General features: G+C 39.6%; 3 protein-coding genes and 2 long non-coding RNA genes across 7 annotated transcripts; 4 read left to right on the forward strand and 1 right to left on the reverse strand.

Annotated features, from left to right (window-relative positions):
* Positions 1 to 708: 708 nt before the first annotated feature.
* On the forward strand, positions 709 to 17,304 carry LOC116926129. The gene is made up of 49 exons (XM_032932931.2): positions 709 to 1,012; positions 1,088 to 1,138; positions 1,277 to 1,440; positions 1,745 to 1,993; positions 2,067 to 2,222; positions 2,287 to 2,622; positions 2,714 to 2,841; positions 2,918 to 3,055; positions 3,116 to 3,317; positions 3,375 to 3,508; positions 3,563 to 3,729; positions 3,793 to 3,966; positions 4,025 to 4,134; positions 4,196 to 4,405; positions 4,463 to 4,832; positions 4,928 to 5,057; positions 5,123 to 5,393; positions 5,454 to 5,604; positions 5,666 to 5,851; positions 5,911 to 6,095; positions 6,159 to 6,513; positions 6,571 to 6,716; positions 6,783 to 6,968; positions 7,036 to 7,208; positions 7,277 to 7,500; positions 7,603 to 7,756; positions 7,824 to 8,049; positions 8,110 to 8,329; positions 8,387 to 8,670; positions 8,733 to 8,954; positions 9,015 to 9,218; positions 9,278 to 9,442; positions 9,526 to 9,741; positions 9,811 to 11,299; positions 11,365 to 11,564; positions 11,626 to 12,367; positions 12,460 to 12,977; positions 13,050 to 13,754; positions 13,822 to 13,996; positions 14,067 to 14,729; positions 14,800 to 15,183; positions 15,247 to 15,475; positions 15,535 to 15,708; positions 15,769 to 16,094; positions 16,150 to 16,268; positions 16,337 to 16,445; positions 16,511 to 16,645; positions 16,722 to 16,927; positions 16,999 to 17,304. The coding sequence occupies exons 1-49, from the start codon at positions 949 to 951 to the stop codon at positions 17,068 to 17,070; spliced, it is 12,597 nt and encodes a 4,198-aa protein (XP_032788822.2). The 5' UTR covers positions 709 to 948; the 3' UTR covers positions 17,071 to 17,304.
* Positions 17,305 to 18,129: 825 nt separating this feature from the next.
* Positions 18,130 to 20,006, forward strand: LOC116935505. Of its 3 annotated transcripts, none has more exons than XM_045176398.1 (6): positions 18,130 to 18,508; positions 18,570 to 18,924; positions 18,997 to 19,140; positions 19,216 to 19,383; positions 19,450 to 19,687; positions 19,748 to 20,006. In XM_045176398.1, the coding sequence occupies exons 1-6, from the start codon at positions 18,466 to 18,468 to the stop codon at positions 19,949 to 19,951; spliced, it is 1,152 nt and encodes a 383-aa protein (XP_045032333.1). In that variant the 5' UTR covers positions 18,130 to 18,465; the 3' UTR covers positions 19,952 to 20,006. The 3 variants fall into 3 exon arrangements, with proteins under 3 accessions (XP_045032333.1, XP_045032335.1, XP_045032334.1); XM_045176400.1 differs by having other exon boundaries at positions 19,755 to 20,006; XM_045176399.1 differs by having other exon boundaries at positions 18,130 to 18,500.
* Positions 20,007 to 20,633: 627 nt separating this feature from the next.
* On the forward strand, positions 20,634 to 22,190 carry LOC116935506. Its single transcript, XM_045176781.1, has 4 exons — positions 20,634 to 20,678; positions 20,904 to 21,426; positions 21,772 to 21,866; positions 21,942 to 22,190. Exons 1-4 carry the CDS (start codon positions 20,634 to 20,636, stop codon positions 22,119 to 22,121), a joined length of 843 nt encoding a protein of 280 aa, XP_045032716.1. The 3' UTR covers positions 22,122 to 22,190.
* Positions 22,191 to 22,215: 25 nt separating this feature from the next.
* LOC116916079 lies at positions 22,216 to 23,045 on the reverse strand. Its single transcript, XR_006649018.1, has 3 exons — positions 22,841 to 23,045; positions 22,471 to 22,779; positions 22,216 to 22,404 (listed from the first exon to the last, which is right to left on the reverse strand). It is a non-coding gene; the product is annotated as an uncharacterized LOC116916079 (long non-coding RNA).
* A 282-nt stretch (positions 23,046 to 23,327) lies between these two features.
* Positions 23,328 to 23,971, forward strand: LOC116926371. The gene is made up of 2 exons (XR_006649019.1): positions 23,328 to 23,596; positions 23,659 to 23,971. It is a non-coding gene; the product is annotated as an uncharacterized LOC116926371 (long non-coding RNA).
* Positions 23,972 to 26,618: the final 2,647 nt, after the last annotated feature.

The raw sequence follows: 26,618 nt of genomic DNA on the forward strand, positions 1-26,618 counted from the left end.
ATGAAGAATGGTCCAAAAGTTATGGTAAAGGTAGTATTCTACAGCTCAACTGTTTAAATGCTTTATGATGAAAATGGTAAGCTGTTGAGATGTTATATAATGATTGCAATATTACAATAACCATTCTTTAAAAGATTGATCATATGGATTGTTAATTCACCAGACAGGTCTAAAGCAAATGTGGGAGAAACTCAAATGTTCAGTGATCTACATTACTTTTTCTTTTAAAGGATTGTGTGTTGTGGTTGTAACTTATGATTTCGTTACGCATAATTGCTTAGTAAAACAGCTTCTTTTCCCCAACGAGAAAAAGTAAAACAATTTTAAAGAAAAACAAAAAATATTTGTAGCCATTTGTTGATGGCCCTCTAACGAAGAATGATTGAAACGATGTGTTCTGCAGATGTTCGTTGTTAACATGAGACTTGTGAATCGAAATGTCGAATGAAAACGTGTTTTCGCAACGCGTATAGGCTCATTCGAACTCGACTAATAAGGACCACACAAGACAAAACGGAATCTGATACGCATGACTGTTTTCTCCGACTGATAACGAAGCTTTTCCAGACCTCTTTGCATCTACCCAACCAGCTTCTCCAGTAAAGAAAAGCGAAGCTGGACGGCCAATCCGCATTCAGTCTTATCATGAGGTCAAATGTCATTTACTGAGCTGATAAAGGAAAGGCTTGGCTCTTTTTGGGAACCAGCTTTAGTATCTTTCGAACCACTACCGCATGTTTGTGAGCTTTTTTACCAAATCGTTCTTCTTTCGAATTCACTTTTTAGCAACAGTTCGATTTAACTGGGGTTGCATAACATTCTCTCCCAAACATTCTACCTTGCATTTCGAATTGTTATTGGCGTTTCGTACTTGTGGTTCTAAAAAATTGATGGTTTTAATCGCTGCTAGTGTGTCGTAGCAAAAGTTATGCAAGCAGAGTGATTAAAATGAGACTTTTTGGTATTTTATCTTGCGTGCTAGGAATCCTGTTCATTTTTCATCATGCTCACGGTAAGCTAATCGTCGAGACATAAACAATTATGCCAATAACTTTTGCATTTTGCTTTGTTCTTCTTCATGGTTCAGCTATCCCTTCCGGAAATAGACCAGTTACGTGCTCCAAATCGGAATGTCCAAGTGAGTTTCAGAATCCCACAGAGGATTCGTATGCCTGATCTTATTGTGTTCCCATAATTTTTTTCGTACTGTTCAAATATATATATATATATTTTTTTTTTTTTTTTTTTTTAATTTCTTTTTTTGTTGTTGTTGCAGGATCTCTTAAATTCCGCTACTCTCCTGGAAAAAGTTACTCATACCGCTATGAAGTTGACGTGGCCTCATTTGTGGATGGTGTGAGTGGAGCTAAGGAGTCCCGGATTCATTTGACGGCTAAAGTTCACTTTGATGTCCATACAGCTTGTGACTGGACCTTGAGAGTATGTTTTCGTTTTTACAGTTTTATCGTTGAATCAGCCAGTTAGCATCCTAAAAAATTGCTCGTCACTTCCTGGGTGCTATTAGCGTTCGAAAAAGGAACCTCCCTAGAGAAAATGAATTTACTTTATAGCATTCTAGTTCCTCAATAGATAGGGAATAGGAAACTACTTGTTAGCGTCTGCGGTCTAAATAATGTTGAGTATGTCGTTTGGGACATGAACACGATCTAACTCGAGTTTTTGTTTAGGATTTTTCTGAAATTTGGACTTGAATATTTGGAATAATTCTGTTCTTCTCCTGCAGGTTCAAGATGTTACCTTACAAGACTCCGATCCGTCAGATGCGACGCAGAAGTCAACCATTCCTGGAGAAGCTGCTTTTAAAGAAACACTCGAGCGCTCTGGCTTGTCTTTCACGTTCCATGATGGTGGAGTGCCATATATCTGCCCATCGATTGATGAACCGTCATGGAGTATTAACATCAAACGGGGCATTCTATCTTCCTTTCAAAACACCATGGTTCGCTTCGATGTAGACCACGAGAGTCTGGATGTAAGCAATTCGTGAGATTGTATCGCAAACTTCATGAACCTCTTTTTATTTTATTTTTTAATATTTAATGCAGACGGACGTCTTAGGAAAATGCAAAGTTGGTTACGTTTTCAATGGTGCTTCACTGAATACCATCAAAGTTATGAAAACTTACAATCTCGTATCGTGCACCAACCGTTACGGTTTCTCCGACTCGCTGCCGAGTGTACCTTATCGATTCTTTGGGGCGGTAAAAAACATCTTGTAATGTATCACACTATACAATTCAATTCGTTTCGTTTGTTTCCTGATAGGGCTACGAATCTATTCCTTTGACGAATTCAACAAGTTCATGTGAACAAACAATTGCAGCACATCGAATCATTCAATCTGAATGCGAAGAGAAACATGTCCTCCGTCCTTTTTCTAACGATGGCTCTGGTGCTACTACCACTGGCCGGCAGTCGCTGGTATTTATTGACGAAATACCGACTGATGAAAATGAAAATGGCAATAGTGCTATTAAAGAAGAAAAGCCACGGAAGAAAGCCTCTCTTCTCTTTCAGCATTCAAATGCCAAACACAGTAGTGGCTCTGATTCGGCAATTTCTTTACCTCGCATCTTGCAGAGTCTCTGTCAGAACACAGAGGTATTATTTATAGTTTTCTCTCACGATTCTGCAATTAGAAACTACTACTGACAGGTTACCTTAATTAATTGTGGTATTTGATCATATCTAGGAAGGTATTGAAAATGAAGCAGCTGCAGTTTTTGGTCGATTAGTAAGAACTTTGAGAACCATGGATTACCTAGCCCTGGGTGAACTAATGACTTCGGCAGACAAAATGTGCCGTGATGGAAAAGCTGCGTAAGATTTCGAAAAATAATTATGATACAACAATTTTGTGGAGTAGAATTTCAAAGGGAACTTCTGATATATGTAGCAGGAAACATCTATTAAATGGACTGATCAGCGCAGCAACGAGTGACGCGGTTGCAGCCATGAAAGACGAAGCTTCAACCGGAAAAGTAGACGAAGATTTGATTGTTCGATGGATTAGTTCCCTAGCTTTTATACCGAGGTAATGTGAGTGTGTAACAATTTGTTATTACAAATGATTTTTTCATGTTTTCTCTTTCAGACCCACAGGCAAGCATTTGACTGCTGCATTACCTTTATTGGACATGGCGTCTTTTTCCCGCCAAGCCAGTTTAAGTATTTCATCGATGGCAAAAAAGCTATGCATCAGTGGCTGCAGTAGCGAAGTCTCTCAATTGGTTGGCAAGCTTAGCAAGCAATTAGGCAATGCCTGTCAATCGAGATCAAGAGAAGAGCGCGAAGAGGTATATTCGTCAAATTTGCTTTTTCCGAAAGTTTTTTTTACTAAAATCCATGTTTAGATTATTCTTGCGTTAAAATCACTGTCAAATGTTGGGGAGGCCATTTCGGGAGATCATCTTAGTACCGTCAAACAGTGTTTTGAAGAAAAGGACAATCCAACTGAAGCCCGAGTGGCTGCGTTGAGCGCATTTAGGTCAGTAACTTGTTAGCTTCAGTCTTAGCCTTTTGATTTAAACATTTAATGCAGGACAATACCTTGCCATATCCGAGGCGATGGAGCCATGAACATCTTAGCAGACAGTAGCGAAGATTCCGAAATCCGCATTGCAGCCTACTTAGCAGTGATGAAGTGTGCCGACTACCAAACCATTTTAACCGTTAAGAATCTTTTGGCAAATGAAGAAGTCAATCAAGGTTAGTTACAACATTCCATACGTGTAATCGTAACTTTTTAAAAATAGCATAACTCTTTTTTAGTGGGTTCTTTTATCTGGAGCCATTTGAAAAACCTGGCCACCACCTCAATGCCATCCAAGCTGGAAATCCAAGGGCTTGTTCTTGATCAGAATTTGGTTGACAAATTTGATACGGATGCACGAAAATTCTCGAGGAACTATGAGAAGTCTATTTTACTTGATCAGTATAACGCTGGTAAGAAAAGAACAAGCTCAAAAAATATTCACATTGATTAATCATTTTTGTCATGAAGCTGTCGGTTTGGAAGGCAATGTCATTTTCTCTCAGTACTCTTATTTGCCTCGATCGGCATCCCTTAATTTGACTGTGGATATTTTTGGCCAGTCAGTTAATTTACTTGAGGTAGAGTGCATTCTTTTCAGCGGAAGTGAAAAGCAATTCCTTAATTTTATTTATTCCTTAGGTTGATGGACGTATCGAGAGCTTTGAACGGTACATCGAATCGCTTTTTGGCCCGGGTGGCCTTTACCCACAAAAAGAAGTAGGATATCTTTTGGAAGGTTTGCGCTCTAAACGAAAAACGAGTTCATCATTGAATCAGCTAGACGCTAGGAAGCTCCAAATGATGGACGCACAGTTCGATGCTGGTAGTCGATTCAAAGATGAACCTGAAGTAAGTGCAAAGAAAGATTTAAGTAGGATTATTATAAATAATTTTTTTAATTACTAGATGTCGCTTTCGATGAAAATCTTCGGAAACGAAGTAGGATTCGGTCATTGGGAGGGACGGAAAGAAATTTTAGAGAATATTCAAAAACTCAATCCTATTTCGAAACTTAATCATTTGATGAACGGAGAAGAAAACCAGTTCAGCTATGCTGCCCAGTATATCGATTCCACCCATACAATTCCGTTAGCAATCGGTTTGCCGCTGAACTTGGTGGCTCAGGGTCAGGTGGTTGCTGATATACGGGGAAACATGCGGACGGATCTCAAATCTATATTTTCACGTGGCCAAGGGGAAATTGTTTGGAAGATCCATCCTAGCACGGCCGTCAGCTTTAACGGGGCGATGACGATTGATGCTGTAGCAGCCAAGGGTAAAATATGGCTTAAAAAATTTCACGATTAATTAGCCTGGAAGAAGGCAAAGAAAATTCATTTCAACTGACTTTCGGACAATGTTCATATTTAGCTGGAGTAACTTTGGAAGCAACCTTGCACAGTTCCATAAGCACTTCAGGAAAGTTTTCCCTTGACGGATTAAAGCTGATCGATTTTCAAATAGATTTGCCACAAGAGAAGGCTGAGATAATTTCTTTCAAGTTGGTTAAATTTAGATAAACTAATACTTGCATTGTTAAGCTAATCTCTTTTGTCTTAACCGAAGGAGTGAGCTTTCAATTACTCATCGTAAACTGAAGTCATCGTTGCCGGGAATAGAAGAAAACCGTGTAGAAATGTCAGATTGCACACGTGGTTTGACCCAGCGCTATCTAGGCTTGCAAGTTTGCTCCCAAATTGCTTACCCAAACGCCTCTGACGTGGAATTTGTGCCATATTTCCCATTGACTGGGCCTAGCCATTTGAGCATCGAATTGGTCAAAATAGATCCGGCAATAACATCGTATCGTTTTCTCCATAGAGTAGAAAATGAGGAGGTAGAATCTTAAAGCATTTTACCTGTTCCGACTCACAACGTTCACAAAACCTGAATTTAGGCAAAGAAATCGTGGACATTGAGTTTCCGGCCAGAAGGTGCAAAGGAGTCGAAAGAAGTTGGTGTCAGAGCTGGAATTGAATATAAAGAAAGCGATTCTGGTTTGCTAGAGTTCAGCTTAATGCTCCCAAGTAACAGCTACGAAACTAAGGGTAAGTATATTTGTATTGATTGTTTCATGTAAAATTTATGGACGACAAATCTGGAATCAAGGTACATTTAAATGGAAGGAAGAAACAAAAACAGTCGAAGCCTCTCTTTTGCGCGATACACAAGAAAAACTACTTGTAGCCAAAGCTAGCCTGAACCGTTCTGCTTGTTCGAAGCAATCCGCTGCGCTTTGCTACCAGCCCAAATTGACTTTGATCCTGAGCAACAAAAAACTGATAGATCTTTATGGTAAAATTCTTCTCGTTTAGGAAAGAGTTTGAATTCATCAACTAATTTTATCATTCCAGGAAATATTAAATTGACGGAAAAGCAAGGCAAGCGCAACTACGAAGTAGGCCTCAATTCAACGTTAGGCGATTGGCGATCTGTATCGAAAGGATACTACTTAATGGACGATACGTCGCATGTGTCTAATCTTACAATTGATTACACATCAAATCCTCGTGATCGCCCAGAAAGAATACAGATTGAAGTATGGACCGATAGAAAATAAGCCAATCTGAATATATCTTCAATTTTAAATCTTTATCATCAGGTTAAAATGAACAAAAAGTCCTCACAAGGCTTGAATCAGTTCGATTTACACCTGGGGATAGAGCCAACAGCTTATCCGAACCGAAACTTTGTCGGTACCTGGCGTCTACAGCGTGGGTTGGGACATCTAGAGAATGTTTTGATGATGAATGTTGGGTCGTTGCCCCGGGAAAGTCGCAATTCTTTAACGATTCAGCAAGGATTTAGTTATTCTGTCGGACTGAGCCAGAACGTTAAATTAAAAAGTCATTTCGAAATGGCTCTGCCAGCCAAGGGGCTTGATGTCGGTTTGATTATCGGACATGAGCAAACCGAGTACAGAACGGATTCGGTATTCGTTGGAAGATATGCACCTGGTAACATTCACGACGACCAATAACTTTTCATTCCTTAATTCTGTTTTTCGTAATTAGGTAAGGAACTTCAGTGTGGGCTTCTTTTTACGAGAAATCCAGGCGTCCTCTTAAAAGCAAGCGGAGCTTTCAACTTAACGTTGCCTTCACAACCTGTCATTAAACTAAGCGCAAATATCCAGGAGCAGTCAAAAAATAACTATCGGGTATAATACGTGCTTTGCATATTTATGGTAGTGTGAGCCTATTAATTTGCCGTATATTTAAAACAGGTTGATGCGGATGGGGTTTGGGGACAAGACACTGATTTTCAGCTAAGCAGTAGATACGACAATCAAGTCAAGAACACTCATTCCAGTCAACAATTGACTGTGGAAGTGACTGGCTCTACCATATACCCTGCCGAATTAGCCTATACCTTCCAAACCAATCTCACGGCTATAGAAGTTCAAGTGCAAGTATGATAGGCATTGAAAACACAATTGTTAAACTCAAACTTTACATTAAACATTTAAAAATCTTCAGTCGAGCTACGGAAAAGATGCGGCATCGATCTATGTCTTGCAAGAAAATCCGACGAAAGAAGAAATAAAGATTGTTACAAAAATGAGTTACCTTAATTACCTCCACACTGTCGATGCTTACTGGAAGGAACTATCAGATGGCAAGCAAGGAACTCTGGATGTCCACCTAGACAAGTTTGAATTATCTGTTAACCCTCAGATGTCAAAGAAAAAATGGCAGTAATCCTTCTTCTTTCGAATAGAGTAATGGACTTGAGAAGTGATTTTAGCACTGACGTAGCCACAAACGGACGCCGCGATGTCTCACTGGATGTACAGTGGGACCCCAATCGCAACCCGCAGAAGAAATTCGTACTTAAAACCTCATTCGAACCTTCTAACCTCAATTCCGATGACTGGACAAGTGCTGTTATTCTCAGCTATCCTGGCTCATATGTCAGAGGAAACCTTGCGGCGCTTACTAACAGTAAAAAAAAATTTAGCGAACATGTGCTACTGCAAGAGAACTTAACTGCAGCATTTCTTAACGCGTTTTTTTTTTAATTTTAATTTAAATTTTTTTTTTTAGAAAATAATCGATCTATTTCGGGTATTATTGATTTGGGGTCGAAGAAAACTGTCAACTTTCTAGCTTCTACAGTCCGAACTGACAGTGAGTTGACAAGTGAAGTAGTTCTTAAAACACCTTTTGACGGATGGAAATTCAGCAAGGCTGTTTTCACGTAAATAAACTTTCAAACTTACCCAAATAGAGCATGCAGCAATCATAACCTATTTTATCAATTTCAGGTCAGAGACAAATGACTTGCATCATAGAACCCAGCTCATGACAAGTTGGGGAATAAACGGCCTTTTTGAAGCCGGGCTGGATGCTCGAGTAAAAAAAGGCGTAGAGTCAAAGATCGCTGAAGTTTCATTTGGGTTGAAGAGTAGCTTCGAACAATTACAGAACTTCCGAATAATTGCTAAAGGTGAAATGCTTCCTAAGATGTTGGACAATGCGATAAAAATTCAGGTTGATTTCCGTTCTTGATTAGTTTTGATTTAGCACTTTATTTATCCTTAAATTTTACAGTGGGGAAAGAATCAAGAAGTTGGATTCAGTTCAAACCTGGAATGGAGTTTTGATGGCCAGTTCATGATAAAAAGCAATACCAATTTGACAACACCTTTTCCGCTACTGAGTCAAGTGAATCTTGAAGTTTATCATAATACGGAATGGGAGTCGGCCCAAATTTGTGAAACGAGAGGATCGTTGGGCTTCAATCAGCTCAAATATACAGTTCTCCTCAAAGGTTTGATGAAAGAACTCAAATAATCAATTACGTATCTTAATTTACGAGGTGACGCAGGAGAAAACCCGGAGTTGAACAAGCGCTGGGAGGCCTCGGCAGTGTTAACGACGCCTAATCCTAACTATGCGGTGATCGGCATGTCATCCCTGTATATTGCTGATGAAAAGCAACCCACATTTGATTTACAAATTAATTGGCCTGGAAAACAGATCGGAATCAATTTCATTGCTGATGTTAGCGAAGCATTTCATGGGGGGCAGTTGCAGATCAAGACCCCTTTCGAACAACTTAGAAATTTTACTTTAGACGGATCTTTTCCGCCACCTTCATCTGATCCTCAGGTAATTAACCGCCAAGTTTTAGTTTAGCGAACCAACACATTCATTTAAGTAAACCTTTAAAGGCTTTTAAACTTGACCTTGGAGCACGATGGAATGCCATTGAATATGTTACATTCAATACAACTTGGGACGTAGAGTCCTTAATGAACGGCGATTTATTGGTCGACCTTAAAACGTCATTCCCTCAACATGAAAACTATGGAACCCGGTTGAAACTGAACATAGATCTCGCTGAATTTCCTTCTGCCAGTACTCTGATTATGGTCACATTCCCGTCAAGCCAGGTAATAATATTTGTTTATTAATTACTTTCTGAAATTTTCATAGCTAATCGGGTCTTTTAGGTTGGATTCGGTGCCAATGGATCCATGTCAGAGATAGAAGATGGTTCGTCACTCGACATTGTGACTAGACTTGAAATAACCGGAATCCCGGAAATGACGCTTAATATCACGCATGAGACAAGAGGCCCCATGGATTTCAAAATGACTACCCATTTGTCAAAAGGTGAACAGTTCTATAGTCTGAACAGCTACGCAACAACGACGGTAAGACGCTATTGAACGTCTGTGCCAGTTCAGAGATATAATTTGTTTTTCATGGATAGGATGATGGACAATTCGTCGCCTCATTAGGCGCAAAGACACCTATAGATCAGTTGAGTGAAGCCGAAATTCGAATTCGAATCCTTAAAAAGATCATTGATGAAGTGAACGTAGAACTGGCCTACGAAGCAGGGGCAAAATGGAAAGAATTTAACGAAGAAAATACAGTATTTAAATTTAAATAATAATAAAAAAGGCATTGGCCGAAGTTTACAATTTCTATATTTGATTTTTTTTTTTTTTTTTCCAGATTTCCGGTCGCTTTCATTATCTTACTTCAGTGGAAACAAACGAAGAATTTATGGAGAAATCAACCACTAATTTTGAGTTTAAGGTTGCAAGCCCTTGGGAAATGATCCAGCGGTTGACGGTGAAAGCTAAACTGGTTAATGAAAACTCAGAGATGTTACCCAAATTTGAGGCTATCTACAACAATCATACCTGGGCGCTCACTGGAAACGTTAACGTAAAAATGCTACAAATTTATTGTTTGTGTTGGTAACAGCTGTTTGTACTCTTATTATTTCAATTGCAGTTTATCACTGAAAGTGCCAACATAGTGATTATACGGAAAACTCCAAATCAATCTAAGCCATTGAATATCCGGATGAATTCTTCTTGGGCTCTGGAAGATGATAAGATTCAAGTTAAAGGTGTTGTCACAACTAACGTACAAGGATTCAACCGTATTCCATGGAAATTAGAAATAACATTCGTAGATTCCGAAGAAGATGAAAACGTCTGGGAAAGACTTTTAGTCGGTGAAGCACGCCTAAGTAACTCGCAGTTCATTTTGTTAAATGCTGCTCTGTTACCGGCGAAACTAACAGCCAACGTAGCTACGCCTTTTGCATCATATAAGAATGTGAATTTAACGCTCGACTATGAAAAAGCTACCGATTCAGCAACTGCCATCACTGCGGAAGTTCGCATCAATGAAGACCTTTTGGAGATCACGGGTAACCTTGATTGGCCACAAGATAATACGATTCCAGTTTCTACCCAGTTGACGGTTAACACACCTTATGAATACGAAAAGTTAATGTTCTCGTGGATATCTGAAGATCCTCGAATGGCTGCCGAATGGTTGACCTCTTGGCATAAGAAGAATCAGCCAAACAATTTGCAAGTGCGCTACAACTTAGACTTAACCACTTTGGAAAAGATGGATGTCGATCTAAAGCTAGAGATGCATGACAAACCACAAAAAGAGTTCTGGGCACTCCGGTTTAATTCCGATACATCGGAAAACTTCACCGGTCTGATATCAGTTTCTACCCCGTTGAATCAGTTTAAAAATGCAGAATTATCGGCATCCAAAGTAGACAAAGTCTACAAGTTATCAGCTGTTGCAGATACTTTGCCAATCTCAGGAAAACTTATAGCAAATCTCTTGTGGAATGATCAAGGGGATATTTCCGTTGATACCAATTTGGAAGTTTTGCAATTTTGTGAGTTTGACTTGAAATTTGCCATCAAACAAAACTACAGTGATGTTATTCTCGACACGTCTGCTGTATGGGATCCTTTACTTATACAGTGGGGAATCAAATCTAAACTGAAGCGAGATGGTTGGAGCAAGTATTCGTGGAACACGACAGTGTCATCGGATTCCGAACAGAAATGGTTATTTGACATAGACGTGGATTTCAAAGATATCTCAAGCCTTTACAGCCACAAAGTTCGCTACGAAGCCGTTCACGAAAAGACTTTGTATAGCACCTATGGTTCTCTGTCTAGAGAAGACGTCCAATACCAGGGTCAACTGGGAGTCGATTGGGGGGCATCCAACCCGATCGAATTGAAGTTCACTAATAAAAAACTGGCGAAGCAACTGGGCAATGCTGTGATCGAAATCATAACTCCATGGTCGAAAGAGCCATCGCTCGTGGTTGACGTCACTGTCGATGCTCGTCAACATCCCCTCGAGGTTAAAGTTAATGCTGAAGTGGCAGACAGAATTGTGATTATCGGCATGGACGCTAAGTACAGTAGCTTGGATTCAATGTCGGCTAAAATCAATCGTGAGTTTCAATTCGCATTATAAATAACTAAGCGGTTATCAAATTTTTTCTAATTTTATTTTCAGTTATAACGACGAAAACATGGATGCCAAGAGCTTCGTTGAAACTAAATACTCATCGAGGCCGAGGTCGAGGTCGAGAATCGTTTAATGGATCTTATGTGTTAGAATGGTTGGACGGTTACGCTGTAGACGTCAACGTTTTCCGCCAAGAAACAGAAAGAGATTCCCTCCTCGATGAAAGAAAGGTCGAAGGCTTCGTTCAGGTAAATGTTAATGTATAATCTTTCAATTGAGCGATTTTTTTATAGCCTTTGTTTGTTAAAGGTGAAATCGTCGTGGAATAAGCTACCGGAGGCAAGCGTTCGTTATTCCAAATTTGTTAGTCCAACCGGAACAGAATCAGGAATTTCCCTCAGCCATAACTTCACAGAAAAAATTAAAGTTGCCTACAATTCAACTGACAAGTCATCGGCCGGCCATGAGATGAACAATGGGCAGTTAGAATTCAGTGGAACATTGTTATCTGGAGGGTTTGCCTTCAGTCGCTTGTACAAGTATAGTGGTGGCCAGAATGGTGAAAATTTGCCAACAAGTCTGAACCGCATTTTAGAGATTTACGAAATCGGCAAACGTCCTCACTTTAGTCTGCGAGCCGAGATTGTGGAGAAAGAGACATTCACTGGTCAAGAACAGGTGCTCAAGCTGTCATCTCCGTCCCGAACCATCGAATTCCGAACCCACTCGGACTTCCCTGACGGAGTTTTCCGACACGGTTCTGAATTTCGCTGGAGGCCTAACGCAACAATTTCCTACGAGATCGACATTGAAAACAAGACCACAACAGCGGCAACGGATTACGTTATGACAACTACGCTTATCACTCCCGTCCGCAGCATAGGTCTTACTGGAACATTAAGGCAGACGAAACGTAATTTACGTGCAGTTGGCGAAGTCGTTTGGGATTTAAACCGAAGGGATAGTGTTGTAAAAATGACCGTCACGTGGGAAAACACTACTAAAACTAGAGATATCGATGTAAATCGTGTGAAAATAGCATTCTCTCAAGGTAGGCCTCTTTATTAGCCATAAAGTACGAAGACAAGTGCAACGAAGACAAATGGATTTGTATTTATTTTCTTTTTTTTTTTTTTTATACAGGTAACTTACCTCAAGAATTGGCGATCTTAACTGAAATCTATCGCAGTGCAAGATATCCACTTGATATGCGCACCGAGATCCAGTACTCGAACGAGCCAGAACGAAAACTTCTGATCGGCACTTTAGTAACATCTCTTCCTGGCAACTACCGATATGAGATGAACATGACTCACCAAGCAACTCAGTTAGAACTACGTCATATATTGGCATATGAACGTAATGCTATCGGCCGTGCTCAACTGACGCACCTTTTCTCGCATTCTCGTTCCGATTCGGAACTTATGGTCCTCGAACACTTGTTCGTGCTGGATCAGCAAGAAAAAAAACTGATTTTTAGCGCGTCGTCCCCAACGATGAATTTAAGGCACCTCGGCCAGCTAGTACAATCGAGCAATACTTCACGCATGACGTATGAAGTTCAACAAGATGATGCTACACCAAGAACTGCTGAGTTAACCTACAACAGCAATCTTCCCTTTGCGCGTCTTGTAGCACAGTTTGATCCAGAGAATCAAAAGGTAAAAAAAAATAGAGATTGACTTGACGTTTGCATACGTTCAGTTGCTTAATTGGTACCAAATCATTTCTAGGGTCTTTATATGAATGCCGGAATGCAGGATCGGCGCCAAGTTATTCTCGAGTTGTTCAACATGGACGACCAGGAACGAAGCACTTTCTTTGATTTTGCTTTCCGCCTGAATCATTCGCGTCTTGTGACATCTAAGACTCAATGGCCAACTGACTGGAAAAATCGTTTAGCCCAAGTCATTGGTCGAACGCGAGACTCTCTTGCTCTAACTGCTGATCAATGGGTATCGGCCTTCCTGCTCAGTTCTTTCTCTGAAACGGTTGGATCCATTCTGACGATAGCAGACGATATCGAGCTCGTACTCGATACAGCCCTACTGAATTTTGGCAAAGAAATAACCAAACTGCAGGAAGACGTTGAACTAATGAAGCAAAACATTATCGAAGGTTACTACGCTGACGCCTTCTTCGCTAAACTTGTTGTTGAAATGGGTGGAGCAATTATTCAAGATATTCCATTTGGGTCATACGCTCACAGTTTCGTTGCGTTCATTGAAAAGACGGGCAATCGAATTTTGCATCCATTTACAAATGAGGAAAACAGCTTCACTCGTTGGCTTGCGCATTTGGGACAATATTTCAGTGACCTCTCTGAAACTTTGTCAAGTTGGTTAGGAGACCAGTGGAATTGGCCAACCGAAGGATCTTCAAAATTTCTGGCAGAAATGAACGAGGTTCTCAGCAAGATTGCAGAAGAATATAATCAAGTATTACGTTTGAAAAATTCCGCGCACAGTTCCCCGATTTCCAATTTGTTGTTTTATTCTGTGACAGTTCGTCGAGCAGTTTTGTAACAATTTCTGGGAGTCTATACCCGAAATCGCAGTTCCGCTACGTTCTTTGTTACACAATTCATGGAACGATATCTACGCTGTTATCCGCCCTCTTGTTTTACGCGGCTTTGTCACCATAGAAGCAGTAGCCTGGAATGTGACGAAAGAACTTTTGGGTAAGCGTTACCTACGTCGTGATGATAACCGTAATGATTATATTGCTTTGGCAAACGATTTTGATTACAGACTACTTTTACGTACATCGCAAAGCTGTCGTGGAGTCTACATACTTTCAAAAGCTTTCGCTTCTACTGGACGATCTCAAGCAATTCTATTTAGACATGCAGAGTACCGATTGGCCATCCAGGATCCGAAAATATGTGACACGTGCTGGCTACTTTCTAAAAGAAAAATACTCAGACTTGGACGAGTATCTGTCGTGGCTAGTCAAAATACGATCTGAAGTTGAAATGATATATCAAGGATTCTTGAGAGAAAATCCCGAACTACAAAAAGGAGCGGAGAATTGGCAGAAATTCATGGCTCTCGTTCAGTGGTGTTACAACCACATTGATTTTAACCAGAAAATGTCGGATCTTGTTGCATTGCTGCGTGAGAGGGGAGCTGAGTTGTGGCGCCAAACTGTCACAGACGTTCAAATGAGACATATGGTGCAGAAAACAATGTTCAGATTCAATCCTGAATTAGGACATATTGAACTAGAGCAGAAGCTACCCTTCCCTTGGATTAGCCTGGATGAAACTCCGCTCTTTGATCAGCTTCCAGAAATCCAGAAAGTGCAATCGTTGGTGTCCTTTTTCAAGCCTTCCAACATCAGTACGATAGACGTGCTGTTCTCCTACCTCCCTAGGCAACAGCAGCTATCCAGTTTGCTACCCCCTTTCAAGAGTATGTTTCTTAACTTATTTATCTTTTAACGCTTATGTAAACTAAGCTTCAAAAAATCGAAAACGCACAGGTTCTGCCCATTTGGTAGGACTGCAACACTTTACAACTTTCGATGGCCGGCATTTTGATTTCGTTGGACCTTGCACCTATCTCCTCGCTCGAGACTTTTTAACACATAACTTCACGCTTGCCGTGCAATATGTCAGCTCTCGTGGCAAGCCATATGCTTCTGTCTTGCAACTGTTAGTTGACGACGTTCAGTGGGATCTTGATTTGGCCAACCGCACCGTCCGTGCGAATGGAATCACCCAAATGTTACCAACTTTCGGTTCACGTACCGAACGTGGCACTGCTGCGTTTTATGAAAACGGAAAGCTTGTCATCGAATCCTTTGTTAAAGGAATCCGCTTGGAGTGCATTGTGGTGTACGAAGCCTGTACTATTACATTGTCTGGTAACTTATAAAAATATAAATAATTTCTTTTTTCGATATAATTTTGCAACACAATATTTCTAGGTTGGTATAACAACAAGGTCGCTGGCATGCTGGGTACTATGGATAACGAACCCACGACCGATCTTATTTTACCAAATCGCGCCGTCGAGCTGGATCTGAGTTCTTTGGCCCGTTCATGGGATGTTTCAACTAAAAAGGATTGTAAGACTATCGATAATCTTGCTCGTAAAAGCGTGGCTCAAGAGGATAGTCTAACTGAACTGTGTGCTAGCTTTTTCCAAAGCCAGAGGTCAGTACGAAATTCGAAAATTAAAATAATGGTAGCCTCTAATATCGCATATTCAATAGGTCGCAATTGAAGAAGTGTCTGGCAGTGATTGACCCCTCACCTTACCTAAAGATGTGCATGATCAAAAGTCGTATGAAAGGAAGTGTTCAAGATGGGTGTCATGCTGCAGTTGCTTACGCTTCTGCATGTGCTGCAAAAGGTGTGCCTCTCCGTGTTCCTTCCCAATGCATCCGGTAATTGAACTCAGCAAACTAATATTCGGTGTCGAAATCACTAACTTACCATTACTATAGTTGTCAAATGGACAATGAATCGTTATCAGAAGGAGAGACGAAGGATACAAACTCAGATAAAAACAGTCGGCCGTCGTCTGATGTAGTGGTTTTACTTGACCTGAAGAAATGTAATGAACCGGATACCATGTCAGCCCGATTCTTACCTTCGCTAATCAGCACACTTGAAAAGGAACTCGTTAGCCAAAAAATTACAAAAAATCGCTATTCTTTGATTGTTTTTGGTGGACAAACCCCATACGATAGTCCTCGAGTTCGGACTGTCAACGGGCAAGAATTCGTTGCGGCTAAAGAAACAGCAAATCTTTTCGAAAATCTACCATACGGTATTAAAAATTTCGATATCCTTTTGAAAGTTGGTTCATGTTTTATCGTATCTAGGCAATGGAGTAGCTGGAATTATGGATGCGCTGCGACTGGCCTCTCTACTCAACTTCAGACCAGGAGTGTCAAAAACCTTTATTCTACTGCCCTGTTCTAGCTGCCAATCTGACAATACTGTAACTATTGCTAATTATTATTTAATTACCACCTTAGAAAGGAGAATTCATGATCAAGGCTTTCTTAGGACTATGAAATAACTTCGGGATCGTTGTTAGAGCAAGACGCGACGATTCATGTTTTGACAAATGCGGAATTCCGCTTCATAAAGCATAATGTTAGCCGTCAATTTCTAGGTAAGTTTCAATCGATAAGATGTTAAACTGTAAAGTACCAATGTAAAACCAATATTTCTTTTTAGGACTTGATGCTACTACGGGATTTACGCCAAAAGAGATTAAAGGTCGCTTGATTGGTGATGCTGATCTTCGACGTCAAGCCCGACTACCACGTTCCTTGCTAGGCGTATGTGCTCCTATTGCCCTTGAAACCAATGGTGAAGTTGAATTCATATCCCACGATTGAATTGCTTAATTTATCGGGGTTTTTCAATTATTATTATTGTTTCTTAGGAACGATATTTGCTGTTGCTCGCTTACGTGAACAGCGCAAAAATTCCGGTGAGAGTAAACGCGCTCTCAATGTTTGGGTTAAACGAGTTGTCACAACAGCTCGCCCGGCTGATTGCCAAAAATGCACGTGTAATCTAAAGAACTATCATGAATCAGTTTTAGATTGCCGAGTTTGTACTCCTAGGGTGACACCTACTGTTGATACCGTAATACCAACTCCTTGCTTTAATAATCGAATCTTTATTTATATATTTTGTATTTGTATTTAATTTTTTAGTCTTTCCTCGTCGACGAGGCAACTCAACAAACTTCCAGCAGGAGTAATAGGAATCGTTCAAAAGAGGAATAAGAATGCGGCTTGACGAAAAAGAGGAACAAGAAATTGATTCAATCTAAAAAAAACGAGCATAACAAGAAATTTCTTATAACAACAAAGCTTTTGCCAAGTTGGACAGGCAAAATGTCCCGTATTGGCTACTTTTTCTGTCTTTAATTCACATTTAACAGGTTGTTGGATGAGCAAGTAATTCGAGTGTATTCAATTCAATATCGATTCAGTCATTTGCCATACAATGTAATCTTATTCATGCGTAATTTGAATTTAGCCTTACATAAACAGTGGATCCTACGCTTCTACAACGCTCAGCGTGTAAGCTGATGGCGATATTCACGTATATTTAGATGGCCTCAGTTTTAAGGGTGTGGTGTCACTGTTTAGCAACTAATTAGGATATTAAGGCTGGTATTATTTGCCTTAATGACTAAACTTTCCTGTTGAAGTAAACAAGTGTTTCATTACTGACGGTGTTTGCGAGGTTCCCGGTAGCCATAACTCAATAGACAAATCAAATATTAATTGATTTAGAACTTTAAACGAGGCAAGCATTCCAGACGGCGAAGGTGTGAATTGTAAGCAATATGACTGTATGAAAGGGTATGTAAGCTTCTAAAAGTGAATAACAGCTCTGACGTGTTTGGTATGCGAAAAAGGTACAGCAAAGGGAAGCGTCAAATGGCCGTTTTAAGGATGAACTCTTTCGTTTGCTTTGCCCAATGAATCTGTACTTGAAACTGGCAGGTTGCGTTTAGCAGTGGCACCCCAATCTTTATTCTTAAAAGCCAGTTTGTTTTACTACCCACATTGTTAAACATTAGACAATAAATGCAAGACCTGTGGAATGAGGAATCAGAAGATCAGAACGATAAAATACTTGACTTGTACCTTGTCAAATCGGTAGATGAAACATTTATTTTGCTTCCTTCCTGTCATTTAAATTATAAAAACCAATTTCCTTTTAATAATTCTCACTCACGTGCTTACTTCAACGCGACTCCTAGCATTGTAACTATTTCTCTTTTCTCAAGCAGACGAACTGTTTGGCATATCAATTTCTGATATTTACACTGATCGCCTACGGAACGCCAAATTACCCCCTAAAATTTCAGCACCTAAGCTAGGGCCATTTATTTTTTTTCGCAGAAAATTATCACCATCCACCAACGCCATCTAGCGGCCACGATACGCACCTTTTTGAAATCCCACCCACTGGAGGAGGAGCTGAATCACTATCGATTCCTATAACCATTTCCAACCATTAATATCGATTTTATCGTGACAGTGACAATTACATGTGAATGTGTCTGTGATTGTAAATTTGTTTTGGTTTTCTAAACATTCATCAATTACTGGTTTTCAATAGTGTTCGCTTGTTGCAAAAACATACCAGTTTATCTCGCCGTTGAAATGGACGAGGCTAAATTAGAGTCTCAGGTCCACAGGTATTTAAGTAAGTTCACACATTGTTATGAATCTGCATAGTTTTTCTTGTTAATATTTTATTTATTTAGATCTCGGTTTCCTGGTTCGAGAAATCGCAGATGAAGTTAATATGCCCTACAAGAGGCTTTGGAAATTTATGGCAAGAAAGCATATAAGTGTCAGAAATATGTATAGCACAATGTCTTCGGAAGCTCTTCAACTACTCGTGTACCAGATCTGCACTGAGAACCAAAGGCTTGGAGTTAAAATGGTTGTGAATCGACTTCATGCCATGGGTCATCGATTGCAAAGAGCCAGAGTAAGGGAGGCCATGAATCTTATTTTTGGATCAAGGCAAATGAATAGAAGGCTGAAAAGAAGGGAATATAGAGTCCGTGCCCCACTATCTGTTATCCATTTTGATGGAAACCACAATTTAATTGGGTAGGAAAGAATTGTGTATTTATTTTCTGTTAACGGGTAATTTTAAATTATTCGCGTTTGCTTATTTTTTAGGTGGCGTTTCGTTTTCCATGGTGGAATAGATGGCTTTTCACGCCTCATATTCTTTTTGAAGGTGGCAAATAATAATAAATCACGGACTGTCTTGGAAGGTTTTTTAGAAGGAATAAGAAAGTATGGTGTTCCCAGTCGCGTCAGGTGTTATAGCTTATTTCTAACATAAGAAATTATTAAAAGAAAAGTTATTTCTAACATCAATGGCATTCTATTTAGGTCTGATCATGGTGGGGAGAATATTCTTGTCGGCAAATTTATGCTTACTCACCGTGGATTAAACCGCGGTAGCTTCATGACTGGTCGGTCGGTCCACAATCAAAGAATTGAACGACTATGGCAGGACGTGTGGAACTCCTGCACTTCCATCTTCTACGAATTATTTACGTAAGCAACGTTAATTCTATCTAGTTCAGAATCTCATAATCACGTTTATTAATTTATTTTTTATAGAAAAATGGAGCGAGAACGAGTCCTGGATCGGTTCTCTGAAGTGGATCTTTATTGCCTTCATTTAATATTTCTTCCAATTATGCAGCAACATATAGAAGAATTTATTGACGCATGGAATCTTCACACCATCCGCACGGCGCCGTCCTCAATGTCTCCCATTCGTCTATTTCTAAGGGGACTCACATCTTTGAAGAGAAGAGCAGCTGCGGAAAATAAACTGTTTAAGGAGTTAGAACAGGTGATTAGTTTAAATGTTAAGTTTGATTATTTTAATAATATTTTTCATTTAATCCAAAAGAATATAGACTTTGAACAATATATCGAGGAAGACGTGTCCATCGATACCGAAGCAGTGGAGGTTCCGGAAATCAGAATACATATTGACGAACGAGTCGAACGACGCCTAAAACGAAAATACGGCCATCTTCTTTGTAGACTTCCAATCGCAAAGAAAAGATACCTCAGACTTCGTGAAGAAGTAATTTCTAGCTTGACTGCATAATTGTTTAGTCCGTCTATTTTCAAAAACAAATACAGAACTTTGAATGCAAAAATTATCTTTTCCCTTACCTTATCCTTTTAGAGAACGCTCTTACTGACTTGTCCTGCAGAAAATTGCAGTACTATTCTTACCTGAAAAAAATTCAAAATATTAAAACATTAAAAATTTTAACGAACTAAAACTGTTTCCTTCAGCTTTTCCCGACATAGAGTAAAGTGCGAAATGGACTGGAATCGGCTACACTGAATACTTTCCGTTATGGACATTAATCGTATCCTTATGATAGGTTTCTTATTGTGTGTTTCTGTCATTTGAGCTGTTTTTTCCTTCAAGATGATCAAAAAGATTCGCTGTCAAGATGAAAATAAGAAGTTTTCTTACCATAGGGGGAGAAAGTAAAATTAAATTTGTTTACGGTTTTTGGTTGTTAGTCTGTCGAAAATGTTACACCTTTTCCTGTACAACCGGGGGTAGTCTTATCTACCTACTTTGACCTTACTTCGGCGAAAAGAGTTACACGACCTTTACCAGCGGTTGGGGGAAAAGGTTAGTATGCTACCCTAGTTCAACCCCCCTCCCAAATGTTTCAAGGACTTTTCCCAGTTGTTCGAAAGTATAAATTGCAGCAACACTGCAAACCACCATCAGTCTCTTATGGTTGGTACTCTGAAGTTCACCAAAAATGCCGTTCTCCAATAGTGTTGTAACTGTAATCGGCATGTGTTCGGTGTGCCATAATAGCTATGAGTCTGACGAACGTCCCCCAAAATTTCTTAACTGCCACCATCGATATTGTCTGGAGTGTTGCGTTGTAAGTCACTCTCTTTTTTATTCTTTTTTTTTTTTTTTTTTTTTTGCCTGTGTACACGTGTATTCAACGTATAAAACCTAATGTGATGATTATGCCTGTGATTTCAGATGATTGCACTCATGTTTTTTTTTTGTCATTTAGAATCTGGTCGATGAAAACCACATTAAGTGTCCTCAGTGTCGCAGATTCACTCCGGTTAGTGCTGGGAGAATCTCTGTGAATGAGGATCTCCAAACCGATCACGATTTGATGGCCCTACTTCTCAATTTTCCACATTCTGCTGTTACCACTCAACCACAGCCATCGACTTCACGTTCAGCAGAACTACCTGGTGGAAGCGGTGCCATGAGTCTGTATGATGCAGTAACTGAAGTACCGACATCCGAAGCTTCATCTAGCGATACTTCAACTAGTGAAAAAATCAGAAAATCCAGAAAAAAAAATAAAACAAAAAAACCAAAAAAAAGGAGCAAGAGAGCCAGGTCTAGCTCCAGTGAAACTTCTTCATCATCGGAAAGCAGTGCATCGGACAGTTCGTCAGAAGAAGAAAAATTCAAGAAGAAGAGAAAAGCCTTTAAAAAAAAGAGACATTCTTGTGTAAAAAGCGAATTAGACGCTTTAATGAGGACATCAAAGTCCGCAATCTTCAATAAACAAAAAAAAGGTGAGTTTACTTATGGTTTATATTATAAAATTACCGCACTGAAAATAATTTTATTTTTTATCTCGTTTTCTTAGAAAAAAAAAAAAGAAAAGGAAAATTCTTTCCTGAAAGACCTCTTTTTAGTTCCAGAAGCCGATGCCCGGGAACTTCCTGAGACGACTCAACACGGTAGTTTGGAGCGTGCTGGATTGGGCCTGAGATGTGATGTGGAATTCAAGTGTGGCGGCTCATCAAATCACGTTCTTCGGGTATTTAAAAGGTATATTAATTTACTATTTTTTTGTATTGCTTGAAATTAATTTATTAAATATTATTGCACTCAAAGGATTTTCCCTCGCCTAGAAGAGGTCAAGCGCTTCTATATTTGTACAAAAGCCCAGGGTGTGAGTCGCAACTTAACAATCCAACATTATTCCACTCCATCGGCTCCCGTGCTTAAGGTAAAAATTCAACTTCAAATTAGTAGGTACTTACCTTAGTTGATGTGGCTTAAAATTAATTTATCATTATTGCAGCGCTTGTCCGGCAAGCTGGTCGTGTTGGTACCCCTAAAGGCATCACTCCCTTACGAGTCATCAGATGAAGGGGTAGACTGTGACGTTTGTCAACAAACTGTTCCAATCCGGCAGTGGGCGCATCATATTGATCGTTGTACAGAGCAAGCCTTCCGCACAACGAAAAGAAAAACGTATTGAATTAATTTATTGTTAAATTTATGTTTAAAACTGTTGTTTATGTGGTACAGAATGTGGTTTGAACACAGAAAAAATTCAGAATTACACTAAGACATAACGTGAAATTGTTTTATTTTTAACAAACTCTCCTACCCCTATCGTTTATAAGCAACCTTGGAGCAGATAAACAATTTTAAGCAAATGTTGCTTATTATTACAAAATGATGGAAATGTGAGTAAAAAAAATTGGGAATATAGTTGCAGGACATCTTCCGTGTTAATTTGCATAAGACGATCAGGAAATCTGGAATGAATAAAAAAATTCAAAGCAAGAGGCACTTGAATTTATGCAAATAATGATTAAGAGTACCATAACGTGTTAATCTTCGTTACTTTTAAGAAGTCAGTAACAGATTTGTTGGTGTTGATTTCCACCAACGGAACAACCTACTCTTCAGCTGGACAATCATCATTAGTAAGGTGAATGAGAGTTCACAACCATTTTAACTCCAAGCCTCGTTCTTAGTGCAGATCTGGTACACGAGTAGTTGAAGAGCTTCCGAAGACATTGTGCTATACATATTTCTGACACTTATATGCTTTCTTGCCATAAATTTCCAAAGCCTCTTGTAGGGCATATTAACTTCATCTGCGATTTCTCGAACCAGGAAACCGAGATCTAAATAAATAAAATATTAACAAGAAAAACTATGCAGATTCATAACAATGTGTGAACATACTTAAATACCTGTGGACCTGAGACTCTAATTTAGCCTCGTCCATTTCAACGGCGAGATAAACTGGTATGTTTTTGCAACAAGCGAACCGTATTGAAAACCAGTAATTGATGAATGTTGAGAAAACCAAAACAAATTTACAATCACAGACACATTCACATGTAATTGTCACTGTCACGATAAAATCGATATTAATGGTTGGAAATGGTTATAGGAATCGATAGTGATTCAGCTCCTCCTCCAGTGGGTGGGATTTCAAAAAAGGTGCGTACCGTGGCCGCTAGATGGCGTTGTTGGATGGTGATTATTTTCTGCAAAAAAAATAAATAGCCCTAGCCGAGGTGCTGAAATTTTAGGGGGTAATTTGGCGTTCCGTAATTTGGCGTTCCGTAGAAGAAACAGTATGAGTTATTTTTTTACAAGAAAGTCGGGCTTACTTCGCTTATGGAAAGGTGGGAGGGTTTCAACCATAGACTTCAACTTTCAAGTTTGGTTTCAAAGTGGGTGGTGCCTTGACCATATTTTCTAGACATCTAGGAGAGAAATAACTAACTCCATAGAATTTTTATGGGTGTCAGCTATCCCGTCAGCTGTTCCATTTCGCGTGGCTTTGGACTGAGGATGGATGCTTAAACGTACGTGTCTCCTCTTGAAATTCAGGATGGATGCTTAAACAACCGTCTCTCTTCTTGAAATTTCACCACCGATTCCGTTTTTTTAGCTGCATCTTTGAATTCAATCAATGCAGAGTTGTCACAGGTATTATGGCAAAAATTTATGTCAAAGAAACATTGTACCACATTTATTTTAAAGTTTTAAAGTTTTTAAGGAGGAGCATGGCTTGGCTTTCTAACACGTTTTCATTCCGTTAGTCTAATACACCCATTTTGTACTAATGGTGATAAGTAAAGAAAGTAGTTCTATATAATCTTTTTCCCTATCTAGATCTCGAAGATTCTTGGAGGTGACATTATGTGATGTTAGAATTTATTGTTAACAGTTCAAGGTTTTTTTTAAATTGTACTTTCAGATCTTCGGGATTCACCTGATGTGCTGTGGTGGCCGCAGAATCATTCAGTGACGAAGGAATGCTGTTGTTGTTCTGTTAGTTAAATACAATATTTCCAGTATTAATCTTGCATCGGTGAATTATTAGCTCACGTACAAGAAACAAAGACAAGTTCAAGATGATTTTGGTCTTGACATTGATCTTTACTGGCTAGTTGAGTTTGTCACATTTGACGTCACGTACATTGCAAGTCAATGAAAAACTTTAATCTGGAAGATTCTTTAACAGTTGTTGTTTTATGATTCATTGGGGGGGTTTTAAGACAAAAAGTGAATTTCTTAGTTGGATTGTAAAAATCGACGGTTTGAGGTTTAGTAAAATCGATTGATAAAACGATTTATCAATTTAAAAATATCTATAATTTAAAAATATTTTATATCGTTAAATGAAATACAAAACGAAGTAAATTAAATTAGAATTGTTTTTATTGTCCCACCTCCACCCAACAATTCCACCACTATTTTACATAATTTACATTACATACATAATTACATACATATAAACACATACATACATAATTACATACATAAAAACACATACAGATATATATACATATACAATTAACAAGTTAACCCGTTGGCTGCCAGGCCATGCAACCCGTAGGTTGCTTAAACTACTATTGCTACGCATCACGTCAGAAGGATCGCGAACAAGAGGGGACTTGTCCGAAGACAAGTCCGGGCTGGCACGGTGATAGAAACCATTCCGGGAATGCACACCCCTGGAAATCTATCACCGCGCCGACAAAGAGAAGTCCCTACTGGTGCATTGCCTACGGCGCCTAAAGGCGCGGCGACTGTTCCCCCCATGGCCATGGGGCAGAACAGCGCCCGGTCCCTACAAGCTACAAAAAAAATGGGACGCAAACGGGGTGGCAGCCAACGGGTTAACTTAAACATTACAATGCAAAACAAAACAATACCAGGGCGACGATCCACGGTGAACTCCCTCCATCGCTGTGGGGTGTCTGCTGAGCTGCATCCCTTTTTCGGTCGAATTTTCCGTAAAGGGCGATGGCGAAGACGGCAATAGGGCAATGGCGAAGACGAAAACGGCGACGAGACGATGGCAAAGGCAAAGGCGAAGACTGTGAAGAGACGATGGCAAAGGCAAAGGCGAAGGCTGCGAAGAGACGATGGCAAAGGCAAAGGCGAAGGCTGCGAAGAGACGATGGCAAAGGCAAAGGCGAAGGCTGCGAAGAGACGATGGCAAAGGCAAAGGCGAAGGCTGCGAAGAGACGATGGCAAAGGCAAAGGCGAAGGCTGCGAAGAGACGATGGCAAAGGCAAAGGCGAAGGCTGCGAAGAGACGATGGCAAAGGCAAAGGCGAAGGCTGCGAAGAGACGATGGCAAAGGCAAAGGCGAAGGCTGCGAAGAGACGATGGCAAAGGCGGAGGCGGCGAAGAGACGATGGCAATGGCAAAGGCGGCGACAAGACGACGGCAAAGGCAAAGACGGCGACGGGAGGATGGAAAGGCGAAGACGGCGCCGGGACGATGGCGAAGTCGAAGACGACGATGAGAGGACTACCAGGACAACCTTTCTTATTTGCCCTGTGTAACAGATGTAAATAAATTAGGCTAGAGAACGTGACATTTTGTTAGAAAGAGATCAAAGTATGATTAAGGTTTACTGGAGTATCAAAATGATACAAGTTTGAAAACCAAAACTAGCTTGGGTGATTTCCTGTGACCATAATGATAAAACTGTCTGAAGACAGGGGGTGCTACTTCTGCAAAATGGCTTTTTATATAAAAAACAAATAAAATTGCTAAATGGGAATCTTTTATCTTTAATCATCTTTCAAGAAGAGCTTGTTACAAACAGTTGTCTCATATTGCTTCGCTTGTGGATTGAGGATACAAGGAGTTCAAACAAGGAAATATCTAGCTCAACTAGAAGTCGCAATATTGAATACAAAAGTGCAAAAGGTCAATAAAACATTTAGTGCTCTAGATATAAGTGAAAAAAAAACAGAAATCTAAAATATAAATAGCTCAACTAGTGGGCTTAAGCTTCAAATATTTTGGCCAAACCTTTGGGATTTACTCACGATGCTATGTGACAGACTCATTGTAAAGTAATACTCTAGCATAAAATTTACCAATAACATTTCTGCTATGCTTGAAAGAAGAACTGGGGAGACATTTACCCCTAGAAAAATCAGAAGATTGCATTTTCCAAAGCACAATCTGAGTATTGAGGTATAGGATTGCTTGTTATATGTGTTCAACTGATTATTGCTTGTTAACATAACAGGCTTCCACCTTCCTAATTCTAACAATAACGCAAAATAGTAACGCTTAGATAGGTATAATGATCACATATTACTTACTTGTTGCTATAGATGCACAAAACAACAGAAAAACTTTAAAAATCAAGAGAGAAAATTTGTTTGCATGTTTACATAGCTAATGGCAGACATAGCGGACGACGGTAGCTGATAAAATTTTAATCATGGGTTTTAATCCAACACCACAAAGGTTTTTTAAAACCTTATATAATAGGTATTCTGGAATATTTAGATACACTCTCAGTGAATGATTTTCTTAGTTAGACTGCGTTACTGCATTTTATGCAAATTTTCCGGAAATAATTCGGAGTTAACGAATAACTTCAGAAATATGAAGCACACAAAGAAACGAATGAGAGACTAGTAATTCATCCTGTAAATCTTGTATACAGAACGATTGATTTTACTTAAGAACCTAAA

The sequence above is a fragment of the Daphnia magna genome, linkage group LG7 (assembly GCF_020631705.1).
Source record: "Daphnia magna isolate NIES linkage group LG7, ASM2063170v1.1, whole genome shotgun sequence".
NCBI lineage: Eukaryota > Metazoa > Arthropoda > Branchiopoda > Diplostraca > Daphniidae > Daphnia > Daphnia magna.

Bases quoted from the DNA above. Each gene is read 5' to 3' on its own strand.
- LOC116935505 (XM_045176398.1), top strand. From the start codon at position 18,466: ATGGACGAGGCTAAATTAGAGTCTCAGGTCCACAGGTATTTAA. The intron at 18,509-18,569 runs GTAAGTTCACAC...TTATTTATTTAG, and splicing joins TCAGGTCCACAGGTATTTAA to ATCTCGGTTTCCTGGTTCGA. The intron at 18,925-18,996 runs GTAGGAAAGAAT...CTTATTTTTTAG, and splicing joins GGAAACCACAATTTAATTGG to GTGGCGTTTCGTTTTCCATG.
- LOC116926129 (XM_032932931.2), top strand. From the start codon at position 949: ATGAGACTTTTTGGTATTTTATCTTGCGTGCTAGGAATCCTGTTCATT. The intron at 3,318-3,374 runs GTATATTCGTCA...ATCCATGTTTAG, and splicing joins CAAGAGAAGAGCGCGAAGAG to ATTATTCTTGCGTTAAAATC. The intron at 5,852-5,910 runs GTAAAATTCTTC...TTATCATTCCAG, and splicing joins AAAACTGATAGATCTTTATG to GAAATATTAAATTGACGGAA.
- LOC116935506 (XM_045176781.1), top strand. From the start codon at position 20,634: ATGCCGTTCTCCAATAGTGTTGTAACTGTAATCGGCATGTGTTCG. The intron at 21,427-21,771 runs GTGAGTTTACTT...CTCGCCTAGAAG, and splicing joins CTTCAATAAACAAAAAAAAG to AGGTCAAGCGCTTCTATATT. The intron at 21,867-21,941 runs GTAAAAATTCAA...TCATTATTGCAG, and splicing joins CATCGGCTCCCGTGCTTAAG to CGCTTGTCCGGCAAGCTGGT.